General features: G+C 42.6%; 1 protein-coding gene across 6 annotated transcripts in view; it reads left to right on the top strand.

The window, feature by feature from the left end:
* COL6A6 (collagen type VI alpha 6 chain) overlaps positions 1-16,302 on the top strand; it is a 318,899-nt gene that overhangs the window by 232,591 nt on the left and 70,006 nt on the right. For all 6 annotated transcript variants that reach the window (XM_089332262.1, XM_089332263.1, XM_089332260.1 and 3 more), the window contains 10 exons: positions 2,201-2,544; positions 2,627-2,705; positions 4,969-5,123; positions 8,240-8,332; positions 9,491-9,544; positions 10,983-11,054; positions 11,140-11,166; positions 11,516-11,560; positions 11,652-11,705; positions 12,761-12,823. In XM_089332262.1, the coding sequence (XP_089188388.1) occupies positions 2,201-2,544; positions 2,627-2,705; positions 4,969-5,123; positions 8,240-8,332; positions 9,491-9,544; positions 10,983-11,054; positions 11,140-11,166; positions 11,516-11,560; positions 11,652-11,705; positions 12,761-12,823 (986 nt within the window). The remainder of the gene's footprint in view (positions 1-2,200; positions 2,545-2,626; positions 2,706-4,968; positions 5,124-8,239; positions 8,333-9,490; positions 9,545-10,982; positions 11,055-11,139; positions 11,167-11,515; positions 11,561-11,651; positions 11,706-12,760; positions 12,824-16,302) is intronic.

Below are 16,302 nucleotides of genomic sequence, written 5' to 3'. Positions count from 1 at the left end.
TTCCCGTCTTCTCACTCGAAGCCGCCCCCCCCCCCCCAGCTCCTGCACTGCTGCGTGGAGGGCTCGGCAAAGGCCCAGAATGCTGCTCTGATTTCCCCTTTTTTTCGCCTCCTGTGGCCTGTCCTGTGGGTCACCTCCTTAATTTTCCTTGCTTTTATGGCCTTCTCTCTACTCCCACTCCTGCTGTCCCAGTTTAATCTTCATCATTTCTCTTTGGAAATCCAACTTTGCTCTGCTCCCTAGCTCATCCAAGACGGTTCCTGGCTCCAGTTCTTTGGAATCATCACTGGCAGATTCTCTCTGAATCACAACCTCTGTCCTGGAGCACTCCAGTTCCAAAATTGTGCAGGGCTCCTGGTGTCAGGGAACACGTCTCAGAGTTGTCAAAGTCGTTAGCTGAGAGCCCACCTGCCCAGCCTGGCCCTGGTCTCCCTAATTGTATGTAGACAACATGGCAGCTAGCTTTGGATTTGTTTGACACGTTCCCTTGCTTTGATCACAGTATTACGGAATCATTTGTCAGTTTGATTTAGTCACAAAGAAGCCTATTTAGGTAGATACTTTTATCAATCTAGACATTAACCTAAAACGCTCAAGTTTTGTAGGGAACAAGGGAGCAGGTTCCAGGGTCAGTATCACTGTGGCATTGCTGCTGATTTTTTATAAGAGTTGATTTTCCTTGTTGAAGGCACACATCTTAGTTACTGACTGGTGTTCTACTCAGAAGTTCAAACACTGTTGATCTAAGAGAAAAACTTTCCATCTCAAAACAGATATGACAGGGTACAGATTGGCCAGGAATTCAGGAAAGACATCCTCATCTGCTTCTTTCTGACTAGATTCTGTCTCTTTACTTGCTGAAAATGTCTAAAGAGGAGATTTCCCAATTAAGTAAAATTATAAGACCAACCTTTCACATTTAGGGGGTAACACATTTAGTTGGAATCTTATGGTGAAAATTGATTATCTAATAAGGCATTTATTTTCCTTTGCCCAACTCTTTCCTCATCAAAAATGAAGTTATTAGCCCTTGTTTTAAGAATTAAAATAGATACTTTGGTTTCAAGACTGCAAATGCCCATTTGACCAATGCTGGAAAGTAACATAGGTAGGCATTGGTCTACACAACAAATATCTGAAAAACTGCAGATGTAAACAAAGAAAATTAAAAATCATTCCTTATTTGTCATGTGATTGTATCCTTCTTTAAGTATCTGCTTGTGAGAAGCTCAACTTAAATTACCAAGACACTTCTAGTTTCTCCAGTGCTTAAGGTGGAACTAATAAGGACAAGAGGACAAGAACAAAGCCCTTGAAGCCCTTAAGCACCTCTAAGTATTTCTAGAACTCCAAAATGGTGGCTTGGCTTCCCCAGCGACTGAGCTCCTGAAGTCACCACCATCTTTGACACGGTTGAATGTGGGTAATTTGATTCACAGTTTTGTTCACTTGTAAGACTTAAATCAGCAGTATTTTAAAGGCTCTTTTTGATTTTTAATTTTTGTTTTTCTAAAATAGATGTTAGAAAACAGAAGAATCAGAGCCCTCCTTTTTGAAAGATAAATCATCAAAACCAATTTTTAGATGAGTCTTTTGTGTTATTTTTTTAAGATTTATTTATTTATTTGAAAGCCAGATTTACACAGAGAGAGGAGAAGCAGAGAGAGAGAGAGAGAAATCTAGAGAGAGAGCAAGAGAGAGAGAGATCTTCTATCCGATGGTTCACTCCCCAATTGGCTGCAATGGCCGGAGCTGCGCCAATCCGAAGCCAGGAGCCAGGAGCTTCTTCCGGGTCTCCCACACATGTGCAGGGACCCAAGGACTTGGACCATCTTCTACTGCTTTCCCAGGCCATAGCAGAGAGCAGGATTGGAAGTGGAGCAGCCAGGACTCAAACCAGCACCCATATGGGATGCCAGCACTGCAGGCAGCGGCTTTACTCACCACACCACAGCGCTGGCCCCTCTACATGACTTTTTCAAAAGCTATGATAAAATCTTTCAGCACTTTGTTATAAGTAGCATCCAGACCTTATACCAGTTGAAAGTAGTAATGGACTTACACCTTTACAAGTTATAATCGAGTGACCCCAAGCCTTACTCGTGTCCTTTCTAGTTTTCCAAATTCATAACTGTAATTGGAGAATTTCAAGTCTGAGCCAAATAAAGTTGTTTGTTGATTCTCTTCCTTTGAATCCTAGATTGTTTCGTGGATGTTGTGGTGGGATTTGATATCTCAACTCATCAGAACGGGCAGACTATGTTTGAAGGCCAGCCTTGGATGGAAGCCTACCTTCAAGACATCTTACGTGCCATCAGCTCCCTCAATGGAGTAAGCTGTGAAGTGGGCACAGAGACTCGGGTGAGTGTGGCTTTTCAAGTGACAAATGCCCTGGGGAGATACTCTCCCAAGTTTGAGATCTACAGTGAAAACATACTGAACAGCTTGAAGGGCGTAACAGTTAAAGGACCTTCGCTTCTCGACACAAGCCTCCTGACTTCTCTGTGGGATACGTTTCAGAATAAATCGGCTGCCCGAGGAAAGGTAATGCATTTGTATTTTATTCATTGCTGTGTGGTGACGATGAACTTTTTACTCATTCGCATATTTTTGAATACTTCCCTAGGTGGTCCTTTTATTTTCAGATGGATTGGATGACGACATTGAGAAACTTGAACAAAAATCTGATGAACTCAGGAAAGAAGGTATGGAGCGTGGGGCGGAGTTGGAAAGGGTTACCTGCTAACTTTGTCAGCTCTGAACCCAACCCTGCCTGGAAGTTTCCAGGCACCCAAATAACCTTGAATTTGATGCTCTATACTCTGTATGCAGTTGGCAGAGCAAACGAGCTCTCGACATTTTGACACCTCCTTTTCTTCCCCAGGCCTTTTGAGTAGGAAATAGCACTGAGTACAAAGTACTGCCCTGCATCTCACAGTCCTGAATTTCTTCTTCCTAATGTTTCCGGGAGAATGTTTCATTCTCCCTCACCACACATTATCTAATATTGCTGCTGCTTTAGTATTGGCTGAAATGAAAAGTATGTTTTGTTTTGTTTTTTTTTTTTTGACCAAGGAATAAGAGAGAAGCTGTTTTCTTGTACGACTCTCAAGGTTTTCCAGATTTGCAAGCAAGAACTTGCTCATGTTTGGGGCCTCCTAATCAGTTCCTTCCTTTCAGACCACAAATGAGCCAAGCCTGGTGTTTAGGAATTTTTAAAGCTCTGGCACCAGGCTTTTTGTTTTGAGACCCAATGGCTAATGTGACTTATCAGTTCTTAGGAAAACATGGGTCAATGGAAGCAAAATGCACCCACGTATTCTGGTCCGAACAAGAATTGAAATACCCCCTGTTGGCGCTGCTGATGCCCCAACCAGATCCACTATGTACTGCAGGTTCACCCAGCCCCAGCCAGCTGCCCATATCTTGCCTCCTCTTGGAAGAATTGCCCTGCCAATGGGAGCCCTGCACCCAGGAGCTCACTCCTCATCCTTGGGCAGCAGAGAGAGTACAAAGAGTGGAACCTTTGCCTCCAAATGGCACCAGTACTCTGGTAGAGCTCCCCAGGTTCAGGTGAAAACTGGATTCCAACTGCAACACCTTCTTGCTCATGTTCATCCCCGACCCTGCCCTGCTGCTCACCCCAGCTGTCTTCACAGAGCACTTCTGCAACAAAAGGTGCACATCCAAGTCTCCTACCATAGACTCTGCCTCTAAAGAAGCTGGCCCAAGACATCTGCCTCTCAGGGTTAGCTGACATACCCTGGACTTTGGTCTGTTCTGTTGGGTTCTTTCTCAACCAAAAACAGACTGCAATGCACTCTGAATTTACAACTGGAGGATGAAGGGTTTTATTTTGCCCTGTATTTGCTAAATCTGCCTTCTTTTTTATCCTATGGAGTCTTGGCCTTTGTTCATGAACTTTAATAGAAATTTTAATTAAGACTAAGAACAAAAACCTTGAAGTGCTTATTTGGGGTGGGTAATTTTAATTTTAATTTTAGGTTTTTTTTAATGGGTCAAAGATTTATCTCTTGCAGACACCATCAGAGATTTTTTTTTCCAGGAAGTGCTTCAGAATACCCAGAATTCCAAGACCATCCTTTCTTCCCACTAAAAAACTAACGAGTTTCAACATCAGGAACTAGCTTTCTTGTTGTTGTTGTTTTTAGATAGTATTGTCAGAGATTCAAAATCTTTGAATAATAACCACAATGTTCATTGAAAATTGTCGAGCATTTTTCGAGAGAACAAGTACCTCTTGTACTGGTTTTTCCTATTTAGTTGTAAATGATTTCAGTTGCTGCTGGCCCAAGGTTTTCTTGAAATATTCTTATCCTTAAACTCTCAAGGCCTCTGAGCCACAGCTTTGTATGGTTGTCAGCCGTTGGTTTCTAGTTGTCTGACCATAGATCTGTTAGTGACTTTCGATAATTCCAGTTCCCACGTGATTCCTGATCCCTTATCGTGTCATTAAGAGCCATGCTTCTGATACATTCACATGCACACAAATCTAGGCATTTTGTTAAGATACACATTCCAATTTAGTAGAAGTAGCATAGCCCAAGAGCCCGTGTTTCCAGTGAGCTCACAGGTGATGTCAGTGCTGTTGCTCTAAGAATCCCCATAGGGCACCAAAACTGTAGAATTCTTTTTTTATATTCAGGCTCTTTTGTATTTTTGAATGCTTTTTAAACTCACCTTCTCACTTTGAACTATCAGGGAACTAGAAGTTCTCTTACAGTTTCCATGTCTCCAATCCAATTAGTCTTAAACATGTATGATTTCTTTTTGGCTCTTATTGTTAAAGTCTTGCTCCATGTCAGTCTTACATGTGGTTAGAGGAAGTGGATGATATGACAAGCACTCTGTGTGCAAAGGTTCGCTGAGAACAACAATTTTAAAGAGGTATGCAAAAGGATTAATCAAATCCACCTTGTTCAGAGAGTTGCAAACTGTGTTGAACAGGCCTGAATGCTCTCATAACCGTGGCTTTGGATGGAGCTGTCCATTCAAGTGACCTGGCTGATCTTCTCTACATGGAGTTTGGGAAGGGATTTGAGTACAGAACACAGCTCACTATTGGCATGAGGGATCTTGGGAGCCAGCTGTCCAAGCACCTGGTAAGTTATGCAGAGATGGAGAGTGAGTTTAAATTTTGGTTACTTTATATGTAGGCTTAATGTTGATGCTTATGAATCTAAACTAATTCTGTTCATTTGTAAGTGAAGAAAGCTTTTTCTGACTTAATAAACAGCCTGAATAGAAGGGTATTTGAAAGAAATATAGTACAGATGTTATTGTGTGTCTAATTTATGTTTGCTCCCCCCCAAAAAAGGAGTAGGCAAAAAGAAAGAAGGACATATTTATTATTTTTTTAAATTGTGTTTATTTATTTGAGTAGTAGATTTACAGACAGTGAGAGGGAGAGACAGAGAGGTCTTCCATCCGCTGGTTCACTCCCCAAATGGCCGCAACATCCAAAACTACTCCTATCCAAAGCCAAGAACCAGGAGCATCTTCCTGGTCTCCCATGCAGGTGCAGGGGCCCAAGGCCTTGGGCCATCTTCTACTGCTTTCCCAGGCCATAGCAGAAAGCTGGATGGGAAGTGGAGTGGCCGGGACTAGAACCAGTGCCTATATGGAATGCCGGCACTGCAGGCAGAGAATTAACCTACTGAGCCACAGTGCTGGCCCCTGGAAGACATATGTAAATAGTATCTACAATCCTGCCCAAAGTACAGTCAATGAACCTGAGTGCCAGGGAGACTCAGATGGGAGCGCATCACAGCTTGGCATCCTGAGGATGGGTCTCGGGTCCAAGATGTCCGTTTTTCTGCAACAGAGGCTGTAATGTGTCATATGCACATTCCGTATGGGGTTCCACTAGGGAAAGCACAGAAACTAGCGACAGTGCCCCTCCAAGATTGTACCTTAAGAGCCACGGAAAGATTTTTAAGGGTAGTCTTGGCTCTGCAGACTTTTGCCTAAGGTTCTATTTTTAAGAATCTAAAACCTGTGTATGATACACCTTAATCAAATGTCTTTCAGAAACATACAGTCATTTTAGGAGAACCAGGGTATAAAAGATCTCTCTAAAAAATCTCTCTGTATGTCTCTCTGCCTTTCAAGTAAAGTAAACATTAATACAAGAGACTAAAAAAAAATCTAGTATGATGAAAAATGATTCTAATCATTTAGCAATTTCTCCCTTTGTTTCTTAGCACACAAAGTTTGTTTTGTGACACAAAGTTTTCCATTTGCCAAAAATTTCAGAAAAGCAATAAAACTTGAAATGTGTAAAACCAACTAACAACAACAAAATGGCTCCTAGGGTTTCATGTTAGAAACTTTATTTAGATAACCAAAATCCTACAGCATATTACAAATTATTATTATTACTATTGTTTTGCTTATATAGCATTTCATTTCTGTGATCTATCAAAACTGACAAACTTTTGTTATGAAGAACAACTTCATTCTATAAACTACCAATGCAGATTTCAAACAGTTGTAGATAGGGAAAAAAATACATTTTGTAAAATAAACACTGCCTTCCCATGTAGGAAAAGACTTCCAACAAAACGTCTCTATTCTTCCAGTAATTATTTTCACATATTCAGAAGCAGGAACAAAGCTGGCTTTAAACATCTGTGAGTACTTAGGTACAAACCTATAAGGTGGAAAATAGCAGAAGTTGGCACTTCATTCAAAAGTTCTCAAACAGTGATTAAAACCTTACAGATCACACATTACCAGTCTTTTATTAAAGCAAAAGTGTCACAGAGTTTGGTAACACTTCACTGGAGAGAGATCTTTCATTCACTGGTTCTCCTCAAATGCACACAACAGCTAAGGCTGGACCAGGCTGAAGCCAGGAGCCCAGAACTTAATGCAGGTCTCCTATGTGGGTGGCAGGGACGCAAGTCCTTGAATCATCATCGTGATACCTCCCAGGATGCTCATTAACAGGAAGCTAGATCTGAAGTGGAAGAGCCAGAATTTGAACTAGGCACTCTGATATGGGATACAGGGATCCTAAGCAGCTTCTTAACCAAGTGTCAAATACTCACCCTTGTACTAGAAATTTAATGAGAAACTATGTACTAAGATTGATTATACCCTGCTATTATGAAACAGCAAACAGAATTTTCCTAAAAATAAATCTGGTGGGTTAATTGTACAAATGTGAAGCAATATGCCAGCTATTTAGGGGATAACTAAGTCTGGGATACTTATTTTAAAATATACAGTATGGTTTGTTGGCTGAAGAATAATTTCCCCATGTCCCTACCTCTACAGCAATTGCTTCCCAAATGCTGGGCATTTAATTGGCATTTTTGAAATACTATCCCAAAATGTTCTGGGAATGCTTGCCGTTGGACTTAGTCCCAAGTGCTGTTACATTGCATATCGTGTAACTCTTCTAACATACTAAGATTTCACAAAACACCGAAAGGAGAAGAGAGCACCTGTTTTGTTGAGCAAAGCATTTGGGGTAGAATTATACAGGGTAATCAGTTATACCACAGTCAGTGCTGGGGTGGGGTGGGAACAAGCCACTATAACCGTAAATCCATATACAGTGAGTTGGCCCTGGCTACACGGATGCTATTTTGATAACACAAACGCGTTTTCGAGTTGATTTGAAAGTCTTCAAATGATGGAAAATGCAGCTCACAAAGGAAAGATGGAAGCCAAGTTTCACACATTCTCTGTGAGCCGTGACTCCGATGAGCAACAGGCTGCTTTTTCCTTTCTTTTCTTTCTTTTTTTATTTTTCTTTGACAGGCAGAGTTAGACAGAGAGAGAGAGAGAGAGAGAGAGAGAGAGAGACAGAGAGACAGAGAGCAGAGAGAAAGTTCTTTCTTTCCGTTGGTTCATCCCCCAAATGGCTGCCAAGGCCGGCACTGCGCCATTCCGAAGCCAGGAGCCAGGTGCTTCCTCCTGGTCTCCCATGGGGTGCAGGGCCCAAGGACTTGGGCCATCCTCCACTACCTTCCCGGGCCACAGCAGAGAGCTGAACTGGAAGAGGGGCAACCGGGACAGAATCCGGTGCCCCGACCGGGACTAGAACCCGGGGTGACGGCGCTGCCGGCAGAGGATTAACCTAGTGAGCCATGGTGCCAGCCAGCAACAGGTTTCTAAATCTGTGGTAGAGCCTGGTCATCCTGCTGGGCTTGTGTGTGTGATCTGGAAAGCAACACCAAAGGTAATGAGTTTCCCCTTCTCTGCCAAGGTCAACGTTGCTGAAAGGACTTGCTGCTGTCTGTTCTGCAAGTGCATTGGAGGAGATGGCGCCATGGGAGAGCCTGGACAAGCCGGGAAAAGGGTGATTGTAGTCCAGAGTTACGGTTCCCTTTCTTTAAACTGTAGTCTGTCTCTCAGCCATGGGTTTAGGTAGAAATCAGGGGTGACTTTAACTTCTAGGTAGAACCTCTGTAGGAAACGTTTATTACATACCTCCTCTAAGTCAGCTTAGATATCATCAGCGTCCCTTGGTATTTTTAATTGCAGTCTTTTTAAAAAGCTTTTTGTGGAAGTTTCAGGAGAAACAATGTCCAAGATCCTTGATGACATATTGTCCTAGCCATGATGATGATGCAGAAAAACTAGCTTGACCTGATCTTGAGTCGTGAAAACCTCCTCGACCCAACCACTGACTTCAGGTTCCATTTTTAATGGTGGCAGAAACACTAAAATCAAGTAGAAGATTTTTTTTGTGTAGACCACTGAAAATCAGATCACTGTACTGTAGCAAAAGATGTTATGATGTTTCAGCTTGAAACAGATCAAAATGTTGTCACAGATATACACACAAAACAGGACAATTGTTTGTTAAAGTGACTAAAGACATGGATGTACGTGTTTCCTAACCAAAACAAGCTCGTGTATCCTTATGCAAAAATATTTTAGATTTCAGGAAATGTTTATGTATAAATATGCTATAGATGCATTAAATCATGTTTTCAATGCTGCTTGTGTACATGTGTATATAATTTGTAAATAATTTATAGATGTCACTGTAACTCCCAAAATTTTTGGATTTATTGTTTCCTGAATGTTTCAACTTCATATAAATAGAGTGGTTGGATTTTTTTAAACAGGGCTCAGAAAAAAGTGAAAGTAAATGTGTGTGGTCTTTCGACACATAGCATAAATCCTAAAAAAAGCTTTTTTTATTTTAATGAAAAGAGGATAATGCTAGTCTGTTCGGGACAAACATAGCTCTGTTTGCTTGAATATTGTCTTTAGATAAACTCTAGTGCTAAATATATAAAACACAGAAGAGTTACAGACAATATTATGATACACACACACACACTCTCTGGATACTCGTCTGGAGATTTTGTGTGTGTGCAGCCTAGGCTGAGGAGGGAGCTCTGACTATGGCACATGAAACAAAGCTGTGAGGTTGGGAGATTTCACTTAATCTCCTCTGCCTCTGGCCTGTGGTGCACTAATATTATTCTCCTTTTCTTCTTTTCAGGGCCTCGCAGGTTTCAAAGGCAGTGAAGGCTACCTGGGAGAAGAGGGTGTTGCAGTAAGTCTAGGAGTTTCTAGCTTGTTTGATTATTTTGTTTTTCAACTGCATCTATGCCTAGGAACATAGGTATCATGCGAAATCCCTTGGGTCAGTTCAGAGGGAAACAAGAAAGTCTAAAAATTCCTATGTAAAATCTCAGGGCTTCCTGATCCTCACCGAGTTTTGTTTCTGGGAGTCATTAGAAGCTCATCAGTCTGTTGTTTCCCATTTGGCTGTCATTAACATGGCACAATGAACTCAATGCAAAAATTATCTGCTTCACCAGCAAGTCAAGTCACTGCCATTTCTCCCTTCCTGGTCTAGTTTGCAAAAGCAAGACTGATTTGCCACGTTGTTTGTCAGGGCCCTCGCTCTGTCTTACATCCCTCTGGCCTTTCCTGTGGACTTCTGGCTCTCCATGCAGACATTGATTTCACAGTATGCATGGAGTAGCTTTCCATTTACCACATTATTTATCATAGACATCACTCATTAATGCACTCATGCATTCTTTTATTCACTTAAGAAATATGTATTAAGTATCTTCTAGGTCAGGTAGAGAGGTAGGCCATAGAGAAAGAAAAATAAATCAAAAGGAAAAAATGATTCCCACCTTAGGAAGCTTCCAACGTAGGGCTAAGGCAAATCAGACAGCTGTGACTCCAGTTGTTTATACACAAGAGCTGTAGTAGAGGCCTAAGGAGGTGCAAAAGAATGAGGCATTCCAGGTCCCTAGCAGCCCCAGACACAGCACTGGTAAGAGTTGGGGCTTGAGAAGGGAAGGCTGCAAACAAGGGGTTGTACTGGGACAGACGGTTGAAGGAGACAAGGAAAAATTCTCCAAGCAACGTGTGTGGAAAAGAAAATTCTATGTGTAGCGGTTAGGGAATTGCACGTTGCCAAAATGGCACAGTCAACATGATTGGAACCTAAGATACTGCAGGAAGAGATGGTGTTCATGAATAGTAGGCAAGACCCAGGTTCCTGGGAATCTTGAACACCACGCAGCAGAGTTGGATTGTGTCTTCTAGTTCAAGGGCCGCCACTGAAGGGTGTTAGCCGGAAGAGTGAACACAATGGAGGTATTGAGAATGCATGCCCAAGCACCATTGTAGATGACGAGAAAGCAGGGTTGCAGGAATAGCCTGACAGTAACAGGGGCAAAACAAAGAGCTCCTAATCTTGGCTGGGGACAGGACAAAGGGATATATTAAGGAGGTGAAGAGGATGTAACCTAGTGACCACTGGAGGAGAAACTTCACTATGTGATGTGCAGGTGAGATCCAAGGCCTGTCAGCAGAGTGGCTCTCACTTACTTCTAAGTTTTTAGAAACAGAAACTGGATTATACACTGTGAACAGTTAAACTTGTTTTATTAAAAAAAAAATACTCTCGTCAAGTTTTCAAGACATATCACAGATGGTGATAGCTCACCTACTTGTGGCCTCTCTTACAGGGAGAAAGAGGCGCCCCTGGGCCAGTGGGGGAGCAAGGGACTAAAGGATGTCATGGCGCGAAAGGCCCCAAGGTAGGGCTTGCCCTGCACTTTGTGATACCTCCCCAGCGTTAGCTCTGTCTCCTATACTAACTGCTACTGTCCTTTCCATTTTCAGGGAAACAGAGGACTGAATGGACAGGAGGTATGCGACCAGGCACATGCATTCATCAGCCCATCTGTTCTCAAACCACATTTTCATTTGTGAGGTTATCAACCTTGGGAACTCATGTGTGGAGGATGCAGCTGAAGTTTGCTGATCTTCTTTTTTTATTGCCCACCATTTCACTTGGTTTGCTCCTGTCTTTTATTGCAGGGAATGTGTGTTGTTTGTCGACTGGTTCTTTTACTGAAAATAGTCTCTACTCTTAGCCCAGCCCAACCTAACAAAGAGGTTGTATGTGAAACTCAGAATTAGACTGCTTTTGTTTGGTGTTTAACTTCCTTGCACATAGATGCGATGCGCTCTCTCTTAATCACGTCTGTCTTTTCAGGGAGAAGTTGGGGAAAGTGGAATTGACGGATTAAGTGGAGAACAGGTAGAGCCTCTGCTTTCTACCGCAGAAACCTTGTGAGTTATTTCCCATTAAGAAAATGTGAAGTTGAGTTTTTTCATTTTGTGTTTTTTAGGGTGACAATGGTCTTCCTGGAAGAAAAGGAGAAAAGGGTGATGAGGGAATCCAGGTAAGGATGGAAGGAAGGGACAACCTAAAAACCGGGCTCTGAAGTACAAGGATGATTAACTGAGTAGGACAGCGACCCCAGATGCACCAGCTAGCTACTGCCACAAAAGTGTTTTGTGACAATTACAAAACCTGAATCAAATAAAACAATAAACACGTGCTTCTTGCTGTCTGAAGGGTTTGGCTGACCCATATGGGGCATGAATTGTCTATGCTCATGTGAATGTGGATTGGCCAGGGACTTGGCTCTTGTGTTCTTGTTTTCCTGGGACCAGAAGCTAACCTAGCCATGGTGACCAAGACCTTGTCATGGCTATGGACGAAGCTCAAGAGGGCAAGGAGAAATATATAAGACCGCTGATGGCCTCTGGAGGCCTAGGCTTGGAGCTGTGGCAGCGACACTTCCATCTCTTCCTGTTGGCTAAATCAAGTCATGTGACACAACCACAAGAAGGGAATCCCCTTGCTGTTGGAAGTCACTGCAGATGCACATGGCAGGGGCACAGATACAGGGAGGAGTAGAGAAATGGGGCCATTAATGAGCGGGGGCTATTGAGACAGTACCATGCCAGCAAAAGAAGTGGGGTGTTAACCAGGGTCTGGGGTGCAAGGCAGCATGTCAAGTGATCTGTGCATCATTCCCACTGGAACAAACACCCATTGCAACTTCAGTTACCTGCTTTGTCTTCAAAGCGTGAGTGGTTGAGTCAGAAGCTCACTTTCTAGCTGATGCAGCCACTCTGAGAAGATCCCGTTACTTTCTGATTCTCCGTTGCCTCATTAGAGAAAGATAATGAGCAGTAACTGGTTGTCAGAACACTTGTAACAACTGACTAAGGTGGCAGCTCTGTCTGGAACATGGAGTCTGTCATTGGGGCAAATAATTAAGTACATGACTCAATTATCTATGTGATGCCTGTAACTATTTTTGTAGCTGTTCTTTCCAGTTAAATAAACTTGATAGAAAAATACTTAATTATTCAAATCAGGGAGAAAATAAATTATTTGTTTTTATTTTATTAAAACTTCTCATCTTCTGATTTGTGTCAACTTTAGGGAATCCCCGGAAGGAGAGGGACTTCTGGTGACCACGGAGCCAAGGGCCTGCGGGGTGATCCTGTGAGTGCTGGGCCGCCTGGGCCATCGACTAGAGCGAGGGCCCGGTTGTCATCAGCCCTTCTGCTGAGGGGGGCTGCTGCTTTCTGTGAGAGGCACTATGAGAGAAATCCACGGTTTACACCACGGATGTAAACTTTACAGAATTTTTTAAAAGCAGGCAGCTGCGTTAGATTTTCTTTGAACACAGATGAAGAAGGTCAGTGAATAGCCTAGCTCTTGCACACCATCTGCAAATGCATTTTTTGAAAAAATAAACATTCAGAATTACTCTTGAGCTTGGGTGCCATGAAGGAATTCCAGTCTACTCCATTGTCTTCCAAGTATCTCAAAAAGGGGACAAGAATGGAAGAAACATAGCCTTCTCCTTTTTTGATGTGCTTAAAAGGAAACACAGGGCATTAGAGAGAGAGAGAGAGAGAGAGAGAGAGAGAGAGAGGCAGAGACAGAGAGAGACAGACAGAGAGAGAAAGAGAGAAATATCTTCTGGTTCACTTCTCTAATGCCCAGAACAACTGGACTGGAACTGGCCAAAGCCAGGAGCCCAGAACTCCATGTGGGTCTCCCACATGGGTCATAGGGGCCCAGTTACTGAGCCCTAATCCGCTGCCTCTGCCTCCCAAGCACCTTAGGAGGAAGCTGGTTCCAGAAGCAGAGCAGCTTCAGTTTGAACCAGCAGTCCAGTGTGGGGAATGGGCACTCTGAGTGGCAGCTTACCCTACTACACTGTAATATTCACCCCATAGTCTCTTTTCTTTCTTTTTTTTTTTAAGATTTATTTATTTATTTGAAAGGCAGAATTACAACAAGGCAGAGACAGAGAGAGAGGTCTTCCATCTGCTGGTTCACTCCCTAGATGGTCACTACAGCTAGAACTGCGCTGATCCTAAACCAGGAACCAGGAACTTCTTCCAGGTCTCCCACGTGGGTGCAGGGGCCCAAGCACTTGGGCCATGTTCCTCTGCTTTCCCAGGCCACAGCAGAGAGCTGGATGAGAAATGGAGCAGCTACACTTGAGCTGACGCCCGAATGGGAAGCCGGCACTGCAGGCAGTGGCTTTACCTGCTACGCCACAGTGCCAGCCCCTTCTCCTTTGTTTAAGAAAAGGCATTCGCAATTAAGAATATTAGCCTCATCTCCCTGAATCTGAGCAATCAGGTATGGTTTTCTTCAACAAAACTTGTGACACAAAGCTCCTCCTCCCTCAGTTGAGTAGGCTTGACCCACAACAGAAACAACACAGGAAGTATAGGAAGAAGGCCACCTCCAGGGGAACATCCGTTCTATAGGATCTGCATCTCCATGCCCACACGTAAATCCCCCAAACTTCAATGAATTGGAACTTGAGTTTGTTTCTAAATGTTTGTTGAACTGTAACATACACCAGAAAAGTGAACAAACTATGCATTCACAGCTTGATGAGTGTGGAGACACCTGTGTCACAACCGCTTGAGCAAAAATAACAGGACTTTGGGGCCAGCACGGTGGTGTAGCAGGTAAAGCCACCACCTGCAGTGCCGGCATCCCACATAGGCGTCAGTTCAAGTCCCAGCTGCTCCACTTCTGATCTAGCTCTCTGCTATGGCCTGGGAAAGCAGTGGAAGATGGACCAAGTCCTTGGGCCCCTGCACCCATGTGGGAGACCCAGAGGAGGCTCCTGGCTCCTAGCTTCAGATCTGGCCGTTGCAGCCACTTGGGAAGTGAACCAGTGAATGGAAGACCTCTCTCTCTCTCTCTCTCTCTCTCTCTACCTCTACCTCTACGTCTCTGTAACTTTGCCTTTCAAATAAATAAATCTAAAAAAAAATAATAAGACCTTATCAATATCCCACCAGCCTCCCTAAGGTTATCACTCTTACGGCACCATACATTATAAACCAAGAATAGGTGAACTATAGTGGAATCACATAGTGTGTATTCTTCTGCTTCAGGATTGTCTTACTGAACACTTGTGAGATTTCATCCATGAGTTGTGTATAACAACAGTTGGCTCAACTTCGCTGCTGTGTAGTAGTCCATTGTGTGAATCCACTATGCTTCAGTCTTCCATTATAGTAACAAATGCTTGAGTTGTTTCCATTTCATGCTACTATTCCCTTTTCCCCACTTGTCCCTAGTGTCATCATTTTTTGATGTACTTTTATACACATTTCTGTTGGGCCTATACTTTAGGAATAGAATTTCTGGATCTCAATGTGTATGTCCATACTTGGCTTAAGTCTTTACAGTCAAAGAGTTGTAGCAACAATTGTTTGTACTGATTTACCTTTCTCCCAGCAATGTATGAGAGCAGTGTACTATAGATCCATCAGAGTGGCCAAAGTTTACAAGAACAAATGCTAACAAGGATATTTCCCAGAAACCTTTTCATTAAGGTATACACAGTTCACACATTTCATAATTATAAATTTAGGAAAAAGATACTTCCCACTCTACGTGCCCTCCCACCCACACTTACACCCTTCCTCTTCCTCCCTCTCCTATTCCCATTCTTATTTTTTTACTAAGATATATTTTCAACTAACTTTATACACATAACATTAACTCAATACTAAGTAAAGAGTTCAATGAATAGTATAGAAAAAAAAACTCCTCAACAGTCGAAAAAAGGACTGTTCAATGTCATCACATCTCAAAGTGTCAATTTTACTTCTATAGATTCTTTTAGGACTTTTTCTTTAATATATCCTCTGTCTATATACAGTGGGTTGATCAGAGAAAGAATTTGGTGCAATGTACTCGTTAATGTAAGGTATGCACTGAAGATAAATTTATTTAAAAAGCAGAGGCATTGGCACTTGAAGATAACATTGCTTGCTAAGGGACGTCTTCTGATAAGGATCTGGTGAACTGAGAGCTTTCAAACAGCTTCAGTGTCTAATTTAGATCCAGGGAACTATCCACAAATAAGACTAATTAAGAAACACCAGTTCAAGTGCAAAGACATGTCAGTTATCTCTGTATAATGACCAAAAATTCACTTGACAAGTTGATGCACAGTTTCCATTGACTTTCATCAGAATTTCTCCTTAATTGTCTATCAACTGTATAATTATATACCATTTTCAAACGAAGTTGAAGAATGTGAAAGAATTTTTATTTTAAAAGAAATGTTCTGGAGCCAGTATTGTGATGTAGCGGGTTAAGCCACCACTTGCAGCACTGGCATCCCATGTGGTTGCTGGTTCGAGTCCCAAATGCTGCACTTCCAGTTCAGTTCCCTGCTAATGGCCCCAGTGATTAGGCTCCTACACCCGTGTGGGAAGCCCAGCAGAAGCTCCTGGCTTCTGCCTTTAGCCTGGCCCAGCCCTGGCTGTTGCAGCCATTTGCGATGGAAAATCATTCTCTCTCTCTCTCTCTCATCCCCCGCCCTCTCTCTCCCTCTCTCTCTCCCTGTCAAATAAATAAAATAAATCTTCAAAAAAATGTTCTATGACTTAAAAATGGCTGAAAATTCAACCTATAAGGATTTCTCTTTCTCT

The sequence above is a fragment of the Oryctolagus cuniculus genome, chromosome 4 (genome assembly GCF_051225735.1).
Source record: "Oryctolagus cuniculus isolate XC-2025 breed Fujian yellow rabbit chromosome 4, ASM5122573v1, whole genome shotgun sequence".
Classification (NCBI taxonomy): domain Eukaryota; kingdom Metazoa; phylum Chordata; class Mammalia; order Lagomorpha; family Leporidae; genus Oryctolagus; species Oryctolagus cuniculus.
The sequence above is the reverse complement of the archived record's forward strand: the minus strand, read 5'-3'. Positions and strand labels throughout refer to the sequence as shown.